Source organism: Betta splendens, chromosome 4, assembly GCF_900634795.4.
Source record: "Betta splendens chromosome 4, fBetSpl5.4, whole genome shotgun sequence".
NCBI classification, from domain to species: domain Eukaryota; kingdom Metazoa; phylum Chordata; class Actinopteri; order Anabantiformes; family Osphronemidae; genus Betta; species Betta splendens.
This window is the reverse complement of record NC_040884.2, coordinates 2341643-2360710: the sequence shown is the minus strand read 5'-3', so window position 1 is coordinate 2360710 and position 19068 is coordinate 2341643. Positions and strand designations below refer to the sequence as shown.

The 19068-nt window shown below is 46.3% G+C and overlaps 1 protein-coding gene across 3 annotated transcripts; it reads right to left on the bottom strand.

The window, feature by feature from the left end:
- Nucleotides 1-143: 143 nt before the first annotated feature.
- On the bottom strand, nucleotides 144-18952 carry LOC114853447 (phosphatidylinositol 4,5-bisphosphate 3-kinase catalytic subunit alpha isoform-like). 3 transcript variants are annotated; one of them, XM_055508508.1, is made up of 26 exons: nucleotides 18492-18952; nucleotides 12978-13042; nucleotides 12803-12893; nucleotides 12485-12653; nucleotides 12052-12178; nucleotides 11635-11844; nucleotides 11154-11248; nucleotides 10862-11017; nucleotides 10233-10478; nucleotides 10018-10103; nucleotides 9752-9857; nucleotides 8360-8512; nucleotides 8108-8242; nucleotides 7716-7840; nucleotides 7441-7522; nucleotides 7047-7211; nucleotides 6826-6929; nucleotides 6510-6681; nucleotides 6013-6119; nucleotides 5804-5925; nucleotides 5546-5624; nucleotides 5271-5441; nucleotides 5020-5137; nucleotides 4572-4723; nucleotides 3886-4048; nucleotides 144-3799 (listed from the first exon to the last, which is right to left on the bottom strand). In XM_055508508.1, exons 3-26 carry the CDS (start codon nucleotides 12856-12858, stop codon nucleotides 3692-3694), a joined length of 3207 nt encoding a protein of 1068 aa, XP_055364483.1. In that variant the 5' UTR covers nucleotides 12859-12893; nucleotides 12978-13042; nucleotides 18492-18952; the 3' UTR covers nucleotides 144-3691. The 3 variants fall into 3 exon arrangements, with proteins under 3 accessions (XP_055364483.1, XP_029002662.1, XP_055364484.1); XM_029146829.3 differs by lacking the exon at nucleotides 12978-13042 and having other exon boundaries at nucleotides 18492-18951; XM_055508509.1 differs by lacking the exon at nucleotides 18492-18952 and having other exon boundaries at nucleotides 6013-6113; nucleotides 12978-14365.
- Nucleotides 18953-19068: the final 116 nt, after the last annotated feature.

Below are 19068 nucleotides of genomic sequence, written 5' to 3'. Positions count from 1 at the left end.
CTTTTAATCTTCTGGAATATTCCTAAGATTATTCAACAATTAAAGTAAGTTGGAAACAGCCTGATTACTGCAAACATTAAATTACTGAATAAATAAAAATGCCTGATGTACAAGGGCACAGAGCAAAAGCAAACACAGCTGGGTCAATGTTTAACAAATTTATTTCTACATCTTCACAAAACACTCAGATGAGCAGTCAGTCAGTCTACAAACCTTTACTCTGGGAGCAGGAGCCAAACACAATATGCACTGATGAATAAAAACAGGTTATGGAGGTGAACTTAGAAGCCGTTCCTACGTGGAGCTAACTTAAGGCATGGGATGATCAATGTCTGTATGGCTGGACAGCGGCTAAATTAAAATGAGCCGATCTCATGCATGTAGGCTGTGATTAACGTTACATTGGCCCGAGGTACATTCATTCATAGTACAGGTTAAGGTTCTGACAGCACGGCCTGTTACAGAAGGACGTCACAATGTACTGCATACACGAAAGAGCGTGAAAGCGCACACTTAGGTCAGTGTCGCCTTCTCAGGTGAAGCACACACATGTTGAGAAATGACAAACGGTCAAAACCCTCAACTTTCATTCGGGTCCACTCTCGTTGAAGGAATTTAAACACACAACCACTGGAACAAAGCATGACAATCTGCACGTGGACTCCATTATTACTGCACAGCAGGTGAACTTGGCGTCAATACTGGGTTGTTGGCTACAACCTGCAGCTGTAACAGAGCATCACACTAATGTTTACTGCACTGGTGTCCACTTGTTATTTGTCATTAGCATGAACCACATGTTGGTCATTGATATTTGGCTGTTTCACAGTTAGGGTGGACTCATCTGATGCTAAATCTACAAAAAAAATATTTCAGAATTCCTGAAACCTGCCAATCAGCATCAAACGAACGAGCGCTGAAAAAAAAAAAACAAGATGAAAAATCCAGCATCACTGAATCTGAAGACGCCACAGATATGGAAATCTGGACTTGAATGCAACTTGAATCCTTCATTATTCGTGTCATCACTCTACAGATGTTGGACTGGATACATCTGTAGAGGCTCCACACCAGGATCAAACAGACGGGCTGTACACACGCCTCTGTCGCACACGCACACACACACACGCACGTACAGTTCAGATAAAGCACATTTCAAGTAAAACATTAACAACTGATATGAAAAACTTCTGTTTCCTCACAAACCAGGGAAAAGCTTCCTCCTTTTCCATGTTCGTCCTCTGGCAGATGAGCCAGTGGGGAAAAAAAAGAACAACAAAACCGCTTACAAAAACATTTAGAGACACCGCAAGAGGTCAGTGTCATGACGCCCGTCCGTTAGTGAGGCTTTCATTGGGGCCTGCCAATGAACATGTACACAAACACGCAATGGATTATAACGATAACACGAGGCCTACAGTAAAAGGAGTTAGACTACCTGTACAAAGGTGGGCTACGCTGCTGGGGAACATGCTAGGCTAACGCTCTTCAGCTTGGAGAACCCCACTTCTTTAAGTGCATCCCCAGACTTTTGCTCTTTCCCTTTTTAGAGTCTTCCACTGACACAAAAGCCCAAATCCAGCCGGACTGGCTACACGGCAGAACCAGAACACCCTCTGTTCCTTTAGTGGCATCTGACAGGATGAACATAGGATGTGAAAACATAAAACAGAGTGCACATGCTAGCGATCAAATACATTCCTGCCACTAATGCTCTGGTAATACAGCACCGTACACATGCACCACGTGAGAACAGGTCAGAACTTTGGCTTCTCCGTACAATCAACAGCAGACTGATGGTGAGCATCTTTTTCAATGACCCGTTTGAGTTTTACTACTGATTTGCAGGTATCCGGGCTCTGAGGCATCAGCAGCAGGACACACTGTACGGGACGACGGCACCTCTGGACTTTAATGTGATTCATCTCCAGAGCGAAGTCGACTTTAAGCTGCTCTGAAGACACCAACATGTATTTCCAGCTGTAATCTGGTTTTCCTTTGTTCACTGTTCCTTCTTATTGTAATCACCCAATTTAAAGCATGATTAAAACAAACCATTATGCAAATAACCTTTAGATTGGAACGTCTTTTCACTCATGATTCAGAATTTCCCTCTCAACTAAAACTAAACCTTCTTGTTTCACGACTGTCACTACGACTTTACAAACTACCCAGTCAATGGTGGGAAAAAAAGTAAGCTTCTTAAAAAAAAATAAAAAAATGCAGGCATGGCTTTAATAGTGGCAACAAAACGCATGGCTCAAGGTTATGGGCTCAGAGATCCGGATAAAATTATCCACCAGTGTGTGAAAAACAAGTTCAAATACTTGTATCAGACATTCAACAGGGGCACATGCGGACATACGAATAAGATGAATACACCAGGGATTTCATAAAAGCTGCCATGCTTCTTAACGAAGGTTGTGCTGCTTTGATTTGCTCACTCCAGCTTGTTCAGGTCGAGCCTGTACACTGTGACGCCAAAGTATTTCATCAACAGGAAGACGTGACGTCCCTCGGGTCTCTGCTCACCAACAAACAGACAGACACAGGCTTAAAATAGGTCCCGTTATTCATGAAGAGTTACACTGCCACTTTCACTTATCATTTTTGCATCCGCAGCCCAAACAAATCTATAAAATTCCAAGCAGGGCTTTAAACCAGCCACAATGAAGTGAATTGGTCTAGTAACGAGGCAAATTAAACCGTTTATCTTAAAGTGACTGAGGCAGAAAAGAGCAAATGTGAGAAGTCTCTAAACAGAGAAAAGGAAAAGGAGCAGAGCTCATGGCAGACCAACACAAATACACCTACACAAATAACAAAATGTTTTAGGGTTTTGAATGTGAATGAACAAACAAAAAAACAGGGCTAACGATACACAAATAAGTTTCAAAAGCCGTAATAAATCCGTATATTACTTGTCTAAGTGCTGTTGTTCGACGGAGGCTTCAAGAATCTGCTGCATCATTAAACTAATCTTCCAAGGGTTAAAGCTGTTGCATTGAGGCAACAGGAGATTGTAGAGCTGTTCCACATCCAGGAGGCTCATCTGCAGTTCCAAAGCAAAAACTAAATCAGCTCAGGAGCCAAGCTTCCACACAATAATACCGTCACCGTAGAAGCTTCCACTTCAGCAACAAAACACTTGGAGCCCTTTCCTTGTGCCCTTTATCCTCAGCCGTGGTTTGGGATTCTTAAAGATTCCTTTCCTTTGAGGGGTGGAGCCGCAACGCAGCAATCATACAGCAGAAGGGCAGTAGTCTGACTGACTGTGGCTACATTTATAGCTTGGCAGATTTGAACGTTGATGAGCAGCAGGGTCAGAGGTCAAATGTCTCTGCTCACCTAGTTTGCTTTGAATAGAAAAGAGCAAACAAAAAGAGGAGGAATAGCAGCCAGGAACACAAGCATCAGTCACGTTGGACACCTTCACCAGGACATGAAGGAAATGCTCGAGTACATCCACACATGGAGGAGGAGGATGCCAGGATCCTGCAGATGAACAGGACCCTTATTTGAATAACAAGATTGGGTTCTGGTGTTAAAAAACTAAAAGATTATGCAGAACCTGTCACTGTCAGTACAGTTTACAGTGTCCAATGAAAATCCTTGAGAGTAATGCTGCATTGGTCAAACAGAAATAAATACTCCATGGTCAGACTGGTGGATCTGCGTGGCCTGTGGGAGATCAGTTCAGTGCATGCTGTCTAATCGTGTGGAATATCCAGTCCATCTTGGTCGTCCATCCACCGTGGTGAGCATCGTTCATCTGCTTCATGAAGTAGTCCAGCGCTTCCTGCACAAACAAGGAAAAGGGAGATGTCAGAAGATTTCTAACTTGGACATGAAGGAGCGGATGAGCACAGATCAATGCCTACTCACCTGCTCGCTTTTCTCCAGGGCCAGAGTCTTCCTGATGTAGGCAATGTCGTCAAAGGACTGCAGCTCCGGCATGCCAGAACCCAGCATCATGGAGAAGAGGTTGATGAAGAGGTTAGCATGCTGCCGGATGGCCAGGTAGGCTTTATAACACATCTCCTGGAACCTGGACAGAGGCACCATTCAGGATGAGAGGAAAGATAATGGGGACGCAGAAACACAGCGTGCTGCAAGCTCTGATGAGTAAAATTAATTAAAATAAAGACGTTTTGTTGCAAACTGCAATTTTAGTAACAGGCCCCAAACCTGCATGTTACACAGCCAAATGTATTTTCTGTGTAATGAGGCACTGGAACAGCAGTATACCACAGAGACCTGCAAGGTTTTATGGCAATTCATTAGAAGTTGTGCAAGTTTCCACTCAGCTTGTCAAACTGAGGAACATGAGGCAAGTGGAAAGAATGGAAAAATGAACAATGCTGAGCAAACTAAATCCAGCACCTTCTCTACTCTGTAAGTTAAAGTTTGTTAGCAGTCTTATCCCATGAACACGGGTAGAGAACCACATCCACGGCAGATGTGAGGAATAAACCATCGTAAAGACCAACAGACTGGCTGTCGGTGTCTGACTGAGAGGTAAAAGAACAAAAAGCTGACTGTGAAGAGAGGAATGTGCGACGCAGCAGCACCTCTCAAACTCTTTGGTCTTTGCACACTCCTGGGATCCCTTGCTGATGACAATCAGGAAGTCTTGTGTCAGTACAAAGGGCACTCGCTCTCTTTTGTAGCCAAATTTCTTCTTCTTATGATCCAGGAAATGGCCAAAATCTATATGAAACAACTGAAGGAAAGCAGAAGGATTTGAATGTCCTCTACAGTATAAACCATACACACTGAAAGACATTAGGCACAAGCACTGAAGACATTTTAACAGATGAGAGCAGCAGAAGGGAGGAATGAGAACATTTAAAAATCAGATGGAGAAATGTGAAGATGCCAAGAGGCGAACAAATGTTTGCATCACATGTTGTGCAATTTGACAGTCTCAAAATAGATATTTGGAGTTACTGCCACCACCTGGCTCACATTTCAGTTCAACCTGCATGTGTCAGGCTGGAGCCTCTTCCTGTACGTTACCTGTCCATCATCTTTAACCATGATGTTGCTGTTGTGCCTGTCTCCTATTCCAAGGATGAATGTAGCTACACAGTAGCCAGCACAGGACCGTGTGAACAAATCCACAGCTGAGTCGTACCTGCACAAACACCGACAGAACAGAGCGGCTTACTGTGAACTCACGCATACATGGTGTCAGTTAATAAATATGATCCACAGTGTTCAACAATGTAAAAGTGCTGCATAAACAATCGGAGAAGAGAAGGACTCACATCTCGCCCTTATTCTTGTCCTTAAGCCATTGATGCAGAGCATTTGAATTAAACTGCAGAGCGCCTTTCAAGCCTCCTTTACACTGAATCTGCATGATTGTGTGGGAGCTGCGAACAACCTCAATTAGACCCACACAGTCTCCTAATGACAGGCAGCCGTAAGGAAGCATCCTACACACACATACACACACACGACTGACTTTGAGCACCAGAAACAGGAAACTGCAGAAGAACATATGAAAAAGAGACGGCAGCAACAGGAGTGAAAAACGTACCGTAGATCCAGGCCTTGATTCTGCCAGATGTTCTCCATGATTTTAATGATTTGCAACGTCAGCATATCTTGGCGCAGGTCTAACACACAAACATAGTCACTCAGTTCATAATAAAGATATATAATATAATATAACCAATATAACAGTATTTTATATACATAAGTGTATAAAATGATTTGGTGTGTGTGTGTGTGTGTGTGTGTGTGTGTGTGTGTGTGTGTGTGTGTGTGTGTGTGTGTGTGTGTGTGTGTGTGTTACCATCTCCATTTTTGAAGATTATCTCATTGTTCTGAAAAAGCATTTCAGACATGATGTCAGGATTCTCCCAGTTCAGCCACAATGGCCTCTTCGCTGATGACATGATTCTGCATTCATCTAACCTGCGCACAATGTATTTAGATTTACACATTTACATCACACACACACACACACATAGAGTTTGTATATCACTGTATATTAGTTCTAACCTCAGATTTCCCAGCTGGTGGGCAGGGTTGAGAGGAGAGGTGAAGTTCTGCAGAGCATCCATGTAGTCTGGTCTCTTCATCTGGTCCACAAGAAACCGCATCTGGACCTCCACAAGAAACGCACAACAACACACACACACACACACACACACACACACACACACACACACACACACACACACACACACACACACACACACACACACACACACACACACACACACACACACACACATAAATGTTTATGCTTGTTTGAATGTATAACTCTCAGGACTTGAGAAACAGCACAAGTGCTAAGTAAACATCTGGGTTTCTGAAAAGAGAATAGAACATAAACCTGTGTGATACGGAAGCAACAGCTCATCTCATGCATCATCCACCATCATTCTCTTTTTATTATTTTATGCCCTTGCCCCACAGTCCGACGACAAAACACTGACTTTAAGGACCTATATTCCCCCAGAGGGAGAGTGAGTGTGGGATGCTGGCCTTCTTACCTTCTGTGTCTCATCCTTCTTCTCCTGTTTGAGAATGTCAGTGAGGTTGATGAGCTTCTCCATGGCTTCCACCTGCCTGCTCAGGTGTTTGAGGTACATGCCACAGGCCCTGCAGTAAGCCTCTAACAGCAGCCCAAACCTCTGGCTCACAGTTTTATTGTGCATTTCTGACCTATGAGGACGACGCAAAGCAAAGAGCGAGAAAGAAAGTTACGAAAGAGGTCACGGAGGTTGGTGGAGGCTTTTCTTTCTGGTCAGGCACAGAAAAATGAAGTTGAGTATTTAAGAAGGAAAAGCAATCTGAACGATGACTCACTTAAGATGCCAGAAGAAGAAGTGTCCAATCCTCTGATTGGTCAGGGCTTTTTTGAGAAGGAAGCGTGCCAGGGGATTGTCAAGATACTGCTCGTATTTTAAAACCTGTAACAGAAGAAAAGCAACCTGAAGAGCCTCTGGGGTCATAGGTTAACCCATTCGTTTGACAACCAGTTCATCGAAATAATAATAAGCATAATGGCCTCATTCAGACACGCCTACCTGTACAAGCTGAATGAGGTACTGGGAGAGTTTATCATCAGTCAGGTACTTTTCAAGGCAGCGTACAGCAAAGTGTCTGACCATGGGGTCTGGATAGTTACAGTCCAGCAGCTCCATGGCCTGCTCAGGGCGGATGGAGGGCCACTCCTTCAACAAACAGTACATCTGGGAGACGCAACACAGCAGGTTTACATACAGCACATTTGTCATGGAATTACAGCTGTTCCAAGTTGGGTCCTAACAAGTTACCATGAGTGGATGCAATAAAGCACTCAGAGGAAAACCTCCAATTATCAAAATGTAGTTTGGAAGGGAAGTAACTTGATAATTAGTTTATTCTCATCCATCATATACAGAGAAGTATAGCGTCTTTTCACAACAACAGGTATTTTACCTGTGCTACTTCATCTCTGGAGTTCCATTTGACAGCCAAAAGTATCTTGGGGAGGATCTCAGGGATGTTCATGCAGTAGTGCCTGGTGGGAAGGAGGGGACAACACACAGTCACAGACAGACAAAGAAGACAACAAATGATAAATGATTCAGCCATTATCCTAAAAGAAGCTGCTTGTACTTACTATGGTTATAGGTATACAAGTAACAGTCTGCGTGAGCTGACATGAAATCGATGCCAGGCTACATCTCCAGCCGCTTTGGGTTGGAGCTTACCTGTATCTCCACAGAAAGTCTTTCTCCTGCTCAGTGATTTCTGACAGAGGGTCTCTGTTACTTAGTTGTCTCAGCTGCTCAGTGTCGCTCTCTGTCAGGGCGTGATCTCTGGCTACACGGTTGCTCTAAAACACAACAGAAGGTAAATACTATTACATGCTGCAATAGAAGATTTCACCTGTTGAATGCTACGATAAAAAAAACACACACAAACTAACATATGCTATGTGTAAATTAACTTAAAAACATCTCAACTGATTCTCTCCACACCACCCCCAGAAGCCGTGTACAAGAATTCTGACTCCATGAAGACTGTGCAGGTGTGTGCAGGTTCAATCACTTTGGGACACTTTTGTAATGCAGTGTGTGGATTTGGCTGAGCTGGTCATTACCTGTCCAGAGAGGTTGTAGTTGAAGCCCATTTCCCTTGAAATGGTCCAGTTTGAATGATCCTCTACAGCGTTCATATCTGGGTATTTGACTGGACTGCTGAAGTGATCAAACTCCAGCTCTAGACATGGAGTTTCCTAGACCAGGATTAAGGAACATAATCACTGTTAAATAATAAATTTTATTTGTTATCAACGTCTTTATATTGTGCATTTACACAAAGGTTTAAATACTAAAATAATAACTGCCTGCACCTTGTTGGGATTGGATCCTGTGACTCCTATGGGGTTGAGGAGGTCTTCAAGGCCATGAGGGACAGGCCACAGGTTAAGAGCCATTTTGTTGGCAACAAGAGTGTGAGTATAGTCAAACAAGTTGACATTTCCCCAAGCGAGTGGACAATGCTCCTAAAGGGAGAATGAGAAGACGACACAGAGCCTGTAATTACCTGGTCCTCATATGAATACATCAGAGAGGGGTATCGGTTGGTGCTGAACACCACCTCTCAAGGTACCGTGGCTTAAAGAAGGTTCAACCAAGCACAGAGGGAGGAGGCATGGAGAGGAGGCTAAGGTTTCGCTCTTTGTCAGATAGACACGCTGTGGACTCACTTGTCTGCTGTCCTATAAAGGAGCATTTCATCAGCTTTTACTGGGTTGGTACGGGTTCAACAGTTTTAAAAAGGCCCACAAAAAGTGGATCCACTGTATGTGTAGGTGAATGTGGCTGCTGGGTTTTTTGTACTGTGGATTTATGACCACACCTTGTGTCATGCATGAAGTTAAAATGAAAAAAAATTCTAAAATATTTTAACAATAGTTTTCCTATTGAAACTAGAACTAATCCTTCACAAAATCTAAGGAAATTAGATTAAAAATGAGATTTCTTTGAGCTTTAGTGTGTCTTCCCTAAGGTGCAGTGATGGAATAAGGTGACAGAGTACAACAGACAGTGTTTCCTGCAGACAGCCAGTCAAAAAGCTCCTATTTATAGTAAGTACTGGAACAAAAAGCTGCTGAGAAGTGTTTATCTTTAATTCAGGTGGAGCATGAAAGAACAGCCGCTGTGGAGACAGGACTCACCCCAGGTGTGAATTACAATATCCATGACTGGCATTCAATAATACACACACACGCACACACACAAACTCTACAACTCACAATGGTTTTAAGTGACATTATAAAAGGCATTGAAAAGGTAAAATAAGACCAAAGCATTTTCACAACATGCCCTCAGTGTGATTGTAGATCGATAAGAATGTCCTTCTACTGATTGTGATGCTGAGGATGTTTTCTGCCACCACTGTGCCCATGGCTGATTAGTAATTAAACAGAATCAAAGACGATACCACGGCTCTCCTTCTCTGTGGACACATTAGCCCAGAAAGATCAACACAGAACCACACACACACACACACACACACACACGCGCACACACACGCGCACACACACGCGCACACACACACACATACACACACATTTTTTTGTATGGATTAGCAGCATTTCCCTTAAACGGTTTTAATGTTTGTCAAATCACAACATAAACTTTAGCAGTTCATTCAGTAAATGAAAGTGCTTTCAAATGGTATTTTCAGTTATTTAATTACTACTAACTGGTTTTGTAAGATTCGTATCCACTTAACGTACCTCCTTGGCTCCCTTCCTGCCCTTTACTGAGCAGATGGAGAGGCACAGTCTAGCAGCACGGGGGATGTCTGGGATGTACATGTCGTAGGTCAGCCACTCATTCCACCTGCAAAAAGGAATAGAGCTCCATGACTTCCCACATGCTGGCGAACCCTACATTCAACTGCAACAGTTGAGTTTACAGAAAAACTCAAATCAATCAAGATCAATGGCACAGTTTTATATAGTAGGGCACACAGGTTTCCCTGAAGGGAGGCTTACTGTACCTGGGGTTAGAGCAGGGTACTCTCTGTGTGTTCACATTGTCACACATCTGCTCACCTCCATGGTAAATGCCTGTCCTCACATAAATCTACAAGCAGAGGGAATGAAAACAGACACACTAACTATTACTGCTGAAAATGAATGTGGAGAGTAGTGTTTATAGAGCAGCAGAGAAGGCATCTGTTGTAACTGATGTGTACAGTTACAGGTTTCCCACCTTGTCTATGTCCCGTATGTTGACGTTAACATAGGTGGCACAAAGGATTCGTATTCTCAGAGTTCCGTTGATGGTCCACAGCGACTTGGCAGCTGCCTCTCCGTTCATATAGGACGTCGCCGTAGAGATTCGTCGGGAGTAAGACGGCATGACAAAGTTGTCTGTGGGCAGCTGGGTGTACAGGCTGTCTTTAGCCATTAGCATCAGGTTAGGCAGCCTCCCCAGCATCATACAACTACGGATATACTAGAGACACAGAGGAGGACAGTTAGAGAGCTGATAGAGTTACACTCTAAGTGTAGCCAATGATGTCAACTGGTCACTTTCCAGCAGCTGAGAAGGAAACAATGACAGCATGAGGATCTTCTACTTTGATCTCCTGGCTCAGAGCATGAGCTCACACTGCTTACGCTAAATAGAGTGACACACACTCATTTAGGGAGACTAGGATCCCAAAGCAGCAGATCAAGATTCCTTCTGGAGAAAAGTTCCTAGCTTTAGTTATATAAGCGTTTCCATTCTTTCAGCATTATTCTACCATCTTGACAACAATGGTCATTTTTAAATGAGTGTGAGTGTTAAACAAAGGCCTAAATCTAAAATGCTACTTTCCACCACAGGTCTCGTACCTTATATTGGCTAATGGGGTACTTTTCCAGCAGGTACTCATCACAGCCGCAGACTTTAAGGATGTATTTACTCTGGTATTCCTGAACACACATCTTTAGCTGCTCCGGAGAGAGCAGCATGCTGCGTGTCTTCTTACGAATGGCTTCTGCAATCACCTTTAGTGTACAAAGATATAAAGACAGCCCACAACCCATCACTTCCATACAATGATTTATAGAAACAAAAGGACAGCTGAGGAAAGGCTCATTCGGTGACTACTTTGAACTGGATATGAGCTCATACTCTGCCCACCTGTTCAGGCACACAGTCGTGGTTGATCTTCAACGTATACTTTTGCTTGTCATTGTTTGGAGAAACAATCACCCAAATCACAACAATAATCTGACCTATGAAAAACAAATATGAAAACACATGAATACAGAGGCTGAAGAGAAAAAAATCAATAAAATCAATTTTCACTTAAGCCACAGCCCTGAAGTTATTATTTCCAGACACTACATGATAAAAGGTACTCATCTACTCTATAAGCAAGTACGACCACAGCATCACATCCATCAATTCATCAAGTGCCTATATCATATCTACTATGTCCATCTATTCTAAGGCTCACTAGGAATACTACAGTACTGTTAATAAGCATCAACTGTTTTTTGCTTTCTCTTGTCCTTGAGGAGATTGTGAGAGCATTACTTTAATCCACATCCGCATTAATTCATCCACAACCTTTTTTAAGAAGCCTTAAGAAGCATCCCCTCCAGTGCGTGCTGCCTACCTTTGTCCAGTTTGTTGTAGATGTGTTTGGGGAGTTCCTGTGTGGATTCTACATTGGGTGGGTAAACGTACAGCGCTCGGCTATGGGGTCCGCTTGCGTCTCTCAGCTCCACAGAATCTTTGCAAACATTCAGGATGTTCCTCCTGAAGTCTTGAACCTCGGGGTCCTTCACAAGGTCAAACTCACACACAGGCATCCCGATGGCAAAACCTGACGAAGCGGGATGTCCGATTTGAACTCATTTGGTCTATGCCTGTTATCTTGGTCAATTAGGTAAACCAATAAAGATCTATAGTCGCAGTTCATTTATCTTATCATTAAGAAACTTTTGACCCAACTACATTTGAACTAGTCAGTGTAATAAAATAAGAGCAAACTAACGCCACAATAGAACCCACTCTCAGGAGCTCGTCTCACCAATTTCTCTATTGAGAATCTTTTCCTCTCTGTTGCCAACAGGTTCAATAACCTTGAGGAAAGGCTGAAAGAGGCGCAGGTCGCACAACCTCCGGGTCTCATCATAGAACTCCTCACGTTCTGCTTCCTGAAAAAAAGGCTTTGGTTTAATATTCAGCTTTCAGTATTTCATGAAAACCAGTTGAGTGGCTGTAGGAACTCAAACTCTGCCTGGAGGTGTAGGAGAAAGCATGGGGTGTTCTTAAAGCCCTAAAGGTGTTCTAAAATTAAGACTAGTTCTGTTTACAGCTACAGAACGTGGCTGTTACTGCAAACAAAAATAACCACATTGGCTGCATTGTGAGTTTCTGTTCCTCTAATGCAAACAATTTATTTACTGTATTCGTTTACAGTAATTGAACACAACTTCCTGACAGCGATTCTCTGTTCTTACCTGTGTCACACTGACAAAGATGTAAGACGTCTCCTCCTGTAAAAGGTGATGGAGGGGATATTTCCGGGCCTCCTTGAATAGTTCATGTTTGATGGTGATGAGAGTGGCTTCACGAAGACACTCCAGGGTGAGGATCATCCCGTTGGGCAGCAGACAGTCCACCAGGATCCTGTAGAAACACCCACAATCATAAACATTAATGCTGATTATAGTAAAACTGTCACACTAAACCCTGAATATTTAAAATGTGCGAAGATAAAATCTAGAGGCTAAACACATGTACACATAAAAATGTGCTATAGTAATAATTTATGTTACCTGGGGGGCATCAAGTGGATGCCCCATAGCTCCCCTGACGACGGCCTGGGAGGCATATTCTTCTGTCTCTCAGCTCAGTCACACAGTTAAGCTGCAGAGCAAAACCAGAACAGCTGTAACAGTTTAACCAAGTTCTGCCTCGTACTGTAAAGCACAAGCTTAAAGTCCCATTTACCTTTGACCCCAACAAACAAGGTGCAGATTTTTGATTCCATGCAGTTTATAGATGCTCTGTTCAGACTCAAGTCAAAAACATGGTTGATTTCACTGAGCTGATGTCACTTCCTTACGTAGCGAATATTTTAAGCGACTGCAGTTTTAGATACAGCTGTATTTTTAAAAACTTTCCAACAACATCTCCGGTGACTTCTGGCCCAACATGACATTAGGTGGTTTGGTTAACTGTTGCCACAACTCCTTGCTATAGTGGAGGCTCAGCTGCATTCGCTGAGTTAAGATAATGTCCAGTCAAGCACAGCAGCTCAGTGAGTGGCTGCAGGTTATCAACGGTCCATGTAGAATCTACCCATCCTATCAAGATCAGGTACCTACAGCACCCTTTATTCATTCTCCTGACGGTTTAGAGACACATGTTGTAAATTATAGTATTGATGCTCATATATGCTCCAAAATGCACAGTGTCAAACTACACAAAGTTGAAGGATCCGTGTACATAAAAAAGGCAGTTTTTATATAACCCAGCAAAGTAACATGAAAGCAATTACTACAATGTGAGAACAACAAATCGTTTCCTAGGCCTCATTAAAGAAAACAGGAATGAAGTCTTTCTACAAATCACCAGAAAACATCAGGCACTTTGTCATGAACCCTAAATCTCCAGGGCTGAGGTCAAGTTGTGCTGCTTGTTAAAATTAACTGCTACAGCATCTTTGGTGAGATGTGTATGAGTCACTTATCCAACAAATCAATAGAAAGTCCCTTTCCTGCTCTAATGGACCCTCAGGTGAATAAGAATAAATCCAGCAAAGGGACCACACTAGAAGCCTTTAGGGCAAACTGCTACTGTGCATTCACAGTCATACTGTACTGAAACAGGCCTATATTGGTTCACTCCCACTGCCTGGTAAACCCCTGATCCTAAATTTAACCTTCAGACAGTCTATGACAACAAACACATTTCTAGAAAACCAGCAAAGATTTGACAAGACAATCATTTCTAATGATTGACATTACTAATCAAGCCACTGTGCACTTTTCAAATGGAGCGTTTGTCATTAGTTGGAACGTCCGCTAAGAATCAGGACCGGATTACCAGTGGACAACTGGTCAGCCCAAAGCTATTACTAGCTACAGCCCAACAGTTGTGTTCTGGTTCTTATTACACTTTATAGTTCTTTATAGACAGCAATGAATATAACAATAACCTTACAGTTGCACATGAAAAACACATCCTCAACATGTGGCTGTAATTCATTTGACAAAATGAGTAGCAATAGAATAATCAACATATCTTACTGATCATAAAGATGGAACTCAAAAAGGCAAGTCGTTCATATCAAGATCACAATATTTAATTATTTCCAACCTACTTTCATATCCTCCAAATATAACAACCAACCAAGTGTTACAGATGAAAGAACAGCAAGAGAGAGAACAGTCTCTTATGAATGAGATGGGAGTTGAAAGCTAAATGAATTCACAGAAATGGGAGTAAACCACTGGACACAGGCAGCTACAAGCGCAAATCCACCTCCAGTTCTGCAATTTAGCCAGCTTCAGACCGGCCGACACAACCCGGTGACACGTCTCGCCTGAGCTAATAATGCAAACTTAAAATAACTTCAAAAGGTACATGTTGTAGAAAGTTACGCAGCTCTTAGGTGGAACTAACAAACTGAGGCGCATGAGTACAGCAGGGCAGTCTGCCTGTGAGGACAGAGGATTACGGCAGGGCAGTCTGCCTGTGAGGACAGAGTATGGCAGGGCAGTCTGTCTGCGAGGACGCTGCGTGAGCTGGAGGAAAGCGAGAGAAGGAGCAGCTCTGGGCTTCGCTGCTTGTCCTGGTGCCAAAACAGACGCAGCTACAAACGCAAATCCACCTCCAGTTCTGCAATTTAGCCAACTTCAGACCAGCCGACACAACTCGGTGACACGTCTCGTCTGAGCTAAAATAAGGCAAACTTAAAATAACTCCAAAAGGTACATGTTGTAGAAAGTTACGCAGCTCTTAGGTGGAACTAACAAACTGAGGCGCATGAGTACAGCAGGGCAGTCTGCCTGTGGGGACAGAGTATGGCAGGGCAGTCTGCCTGTGAGGAAACAGGAGTACGGCAGGGTAGTCTGCCTGTGGGGACAGAGTACAGCAGGGCAGTCTGCCTGTGAGGAAACAGGAGTACAGCAGGGCAGTCTGCCTGTGAGGACAGAGTACAGCAGGGCAGTCTGCCTGTGAGGAAACAGGAGTACAGCAGGGCAGTCTGCCTGTGAGGACAGAGTACAGCAGGGCAGTCTGCCTGTGAGAAAACAGGAGTACAGCAGGGCAGTCTGCCTGTGAGGACAGCAGAGTACGGCAGGGCAGTCTGCCTGTGAGGACAGCAAAGTACGGCAGGGCAGTCTGCCTGTGAGGAAACAGGAGTACAGCAGGGCAGTCTGCCTGTGAGGACAGCAGAGTACGGCAGGGCAGTCTGCCTGTGAGGACAGCAAAGTACGGCAGGGCAGTCTGTCTGTGAGGACAGAGTATGGCAGGGCAGTCTGCCTGTGAGGACAGAGTACAGCAGGGCAGTCTGCCTGTGAGGAAACAGGAGTACAGCAGGGCAGTCTGCCTGTGAGGACAGAGTATGGCAGGGCAGTCTGCCTGTGAGGACAGAGTACAGCAGGGCAGTCTGCCTGTGAGGACAGAGTATGGCAGGGCAGTCTGCCTGTGAGGATAGAGGAGTACAGCAGGGCAGTCTGCCTGTGAGGACGCTGCGTGAGCTGGAGGAAAGCGAGGAAAAGGAGCAGCTCTGGGCTTCGCTGCTTGTCCTGGTGCCAAAACACACGCAGCTACAAACGCAAATCCACCTCCAGTTCTGCAATTTAGCCAACTTCAGACCAGCCGACACAACTCGGTGACACGTCTCGTCTGAGCTAAAATAATGCAAACTTAAAATAACTCCAAAAGGTACATGTTGTAGAAAGTTACGCAGCTCTTAGGTGGAACTAACAAACTGAGGCACATGAGTACAGCAGGGCAGTCTGCCTGTGGGGACAGAGTATGGCAGGGCAGTCTGCCTGTGAGGAAACAGGAGTACGGCAGGGGAGTCTGCCTGTGGGGACAGAGTACAGCAGGGCAGTCTGCCTGTGAGGAAACAGGAGTACAGCAGGGCAGTCTGCCTGTGAGGACAGAGTACAGCAGGGCAGTCTGCCTGTGAGGAAACAGGAGTACGGCAGGGCAGTCTGCCTGTGAGGAAACAGGAGTACAGCAGGGCAGTCTGCCTGTGAGGACAGAGTACGGCAGGGCAGTCTGTCTGTGAGGACAGAGTACGGCAGGGAAGTCTGTCTGTGAGGACAGAGTACAGCAGGGCAGTCTGCCTGTGAGGAAACAGGAGTACAGCAGGGCAGTCTGCCTGTGAGGACAGAGTACAGCAGGGCAGTCTGCCTGTGAGGAAACAGGAGTACGGCAGGGCAGTCTGCCTGTGAGGACAGCAGAGTACGGCAGGGCAGTCTGCCTGTGAGGAAACAGGAGTACAGCAGGGCAGTCTGCCTGTGAGGACAGAGTACGGCAGGGCAGTCTGTCTGTGAGGACAGAGTACGGCAGGGCAGTCTGTCTGTGAGGACAGAGTACGGCAGGGCAGTCTGCCTGTGAGGAAACAGGAGTACAGCAGGGCAGTCTGCCTGTGAGGACAGAGTACGGCAGGGCAGTCTGCCTGTGAGGACAGAGTACAGCAGGGCAGTCTGCCTGTGAGGACAGAGTATGGCAGGGCAGTCTGCCTGTGAGGATAGAGGAGTACAGCAGGGCAGTCTGCCTGTGAGGACGCTGCGTGAGCTGGAGGAAAGCGAGGAAAAGGAGCAGCTCTGGGCTTCGCTGCTTGTCCTGGTGCCAAAACACACGCAGCTACAAACGCAAATCCACCTCCAGTTCTGCAATTTAGCCAACTTCAGACCAGCCGACACAACTCGGTGACACGTCTCGTCTGAGCTAAAATAAGGCAAACTTAAAATAACTCCAAAAGGTACATGTTGTAGAAAGTTACGCAGCTCTTAGGTGGAACTAACAAACTGAGGCGCATGAGTACAGCAGGGCAGTCTGCCTGTGGGGACAGAGTATGGCAGGGCAGTCTGCCTGTGAGGAAACAGGAGTACGGCAGGGTAGTCTGCCTGTGGGGACAGAGTACAGCAGGGCAGTCTGCCTGTGAGGAAACAGGAGTACAGCAGGGCAGTCTGCCTGTGAGGACAGAGTACAGCAGGGCAGTCTGCCTGTGAGGAAACAGGAGTACAGCAGGCCAGTCTGTCTGTGAGGACAGAGTACGGCAGGGCAGTCTGCCTGTGAGGACAGAGTACAGCAGGGCAGTCTGCCTGTGAGGACAGAGTACAGCAGGGCAGTCTGCCTGTGAGGAAACAGGAGTACGGCAGGGCAGTCTGCCTGTGAGGAAACAGGAGTACAGCAGGGCAGTCTGCCTGTGAGGACAGAGTACGGCAGGGCAGTCTGTCTGTGAGGACAGAGTACGGCAGGGAAGTCTGTCTGTGAGGACAGAGTACAGCAGGGCAGTCTGCCTGTGAGGAAACAGGAGTACAGCAGGGCAGTCTGCCTGTGAGGAAACAGGAGTACGGCAGGGCAGTCTGCCTGTGAGGACAGCAGAGTACGGCAGGGCAGTCTGCCTGTGAGGAAACAGGAGTACAGCAGGGCAGTCTGCCTGTGAGGACAGAGTACGGCAGGGCAGTCTGTCTGTGAGGACAGAGTACGGCAGGGCAGTCTGTCTGTGAGGACAGAGTACGGCAGGGCAGTCTGCCTGTGAGGAAACAGGAGTACAGCAGGGCAGTCTGCCTGTGAGGACAGAGTACGGCAGGGCAGTCTGTCTGTGAGGACAGAGTACGGCAGGGCAGTCTGTCTGTGAGGACAGAGTATGGCAGGGCAGTCTGCCTGTGAGGATAGAGGAGTACAGCAGGGCAGTCTGCCTGTGAGGACGCTGCGTGAGCTGGAGGAAAGCGAGGAAAAGGAGCAGCTCTGGGCTTCGCTGCTTGTCCTGGTGCCAAAACAAGCCCAGCCAGGAAGAGCATCCGGAAGGGTGAATAGGTGGAGAACAGAATGCATGGAGAACAACACAATAAGCAATTCACTGGAAACATTGACACCAACAGCCCCAAACAGATGCCATTTCTTTGAACACAGCTGCAAATAAAACTAGTAAACTTCCTTTTCCAACGCACGTAGCAACAAACATGAACAAGCGACAACAGAGAGGCCCGGCAGAACAAGCCTCTCTTTGAGCCTCTGCGATCTGTGACCTTGATCAGGATGCAGCTAAGCACTTTAGGACAAAAGAGGAAGCTTCCCCGCAACACAGGATGTGGGGAGTGGGGAAACGCTGGCCGACACGCAAGCCCGCTGAATACTGAAACAACAAACGCACAGGCAGCGGGCCGAGCCCGGACGCAGCCTCCGTCCCGGACCGAGCGGACCGGAGGCGGCGCTGGAGCTCTGCTGCTGTGGGCGACGTCAACAGACGGTGGACGGGGAGCGCGGGGCGCTTACCTACGACAGACGCCCTCCGACAGCGTGTTGACGGGGCGCAGCTCCAGCCTTCATGCTTCAATGCATCCTCCAGCTTCAGAGACACATGCGATGGGAGGACCTTAATACACAAAACCACGCACAGGGTTTGCGCGTGTAGCTGGTGGAGTGAAGGGGCGGCTACAGACAGGTTAGCTAGCTGTGACAGCTAATAACGGCGTGGGGTCGCCGCACGGTGGGGGAGGGATGAAATCACGCCGTGATTACACTTGACCTCTACACCCACGTCGCCTCGTAGCGCGGACATGCGTCCGGGGCCGAGTCCCCCATCCTGGGAATGCTAGCGCTCCTCGTTCCAGCTAGGTCAACGGCTAAAGCCTGCCTGCGCCCCCGCTAATCCGCACCTCCACCACCGCCCGTTGCCCACGGAGCGTGAGGAACGTGGAGCGTGTGCACGGCAGCCCACCCTTCTGAGATGGCGTGACGCGTCGCAGGGATCCACGCTCCCCCCGGCTCCCCCGGCTCCCCCCGGCGCTAGCCCTCCGTCCAGCTAGCCGGGCCCCTCCGTCCCCGTTCCCAGAGACCGCGCGGCGGCTCC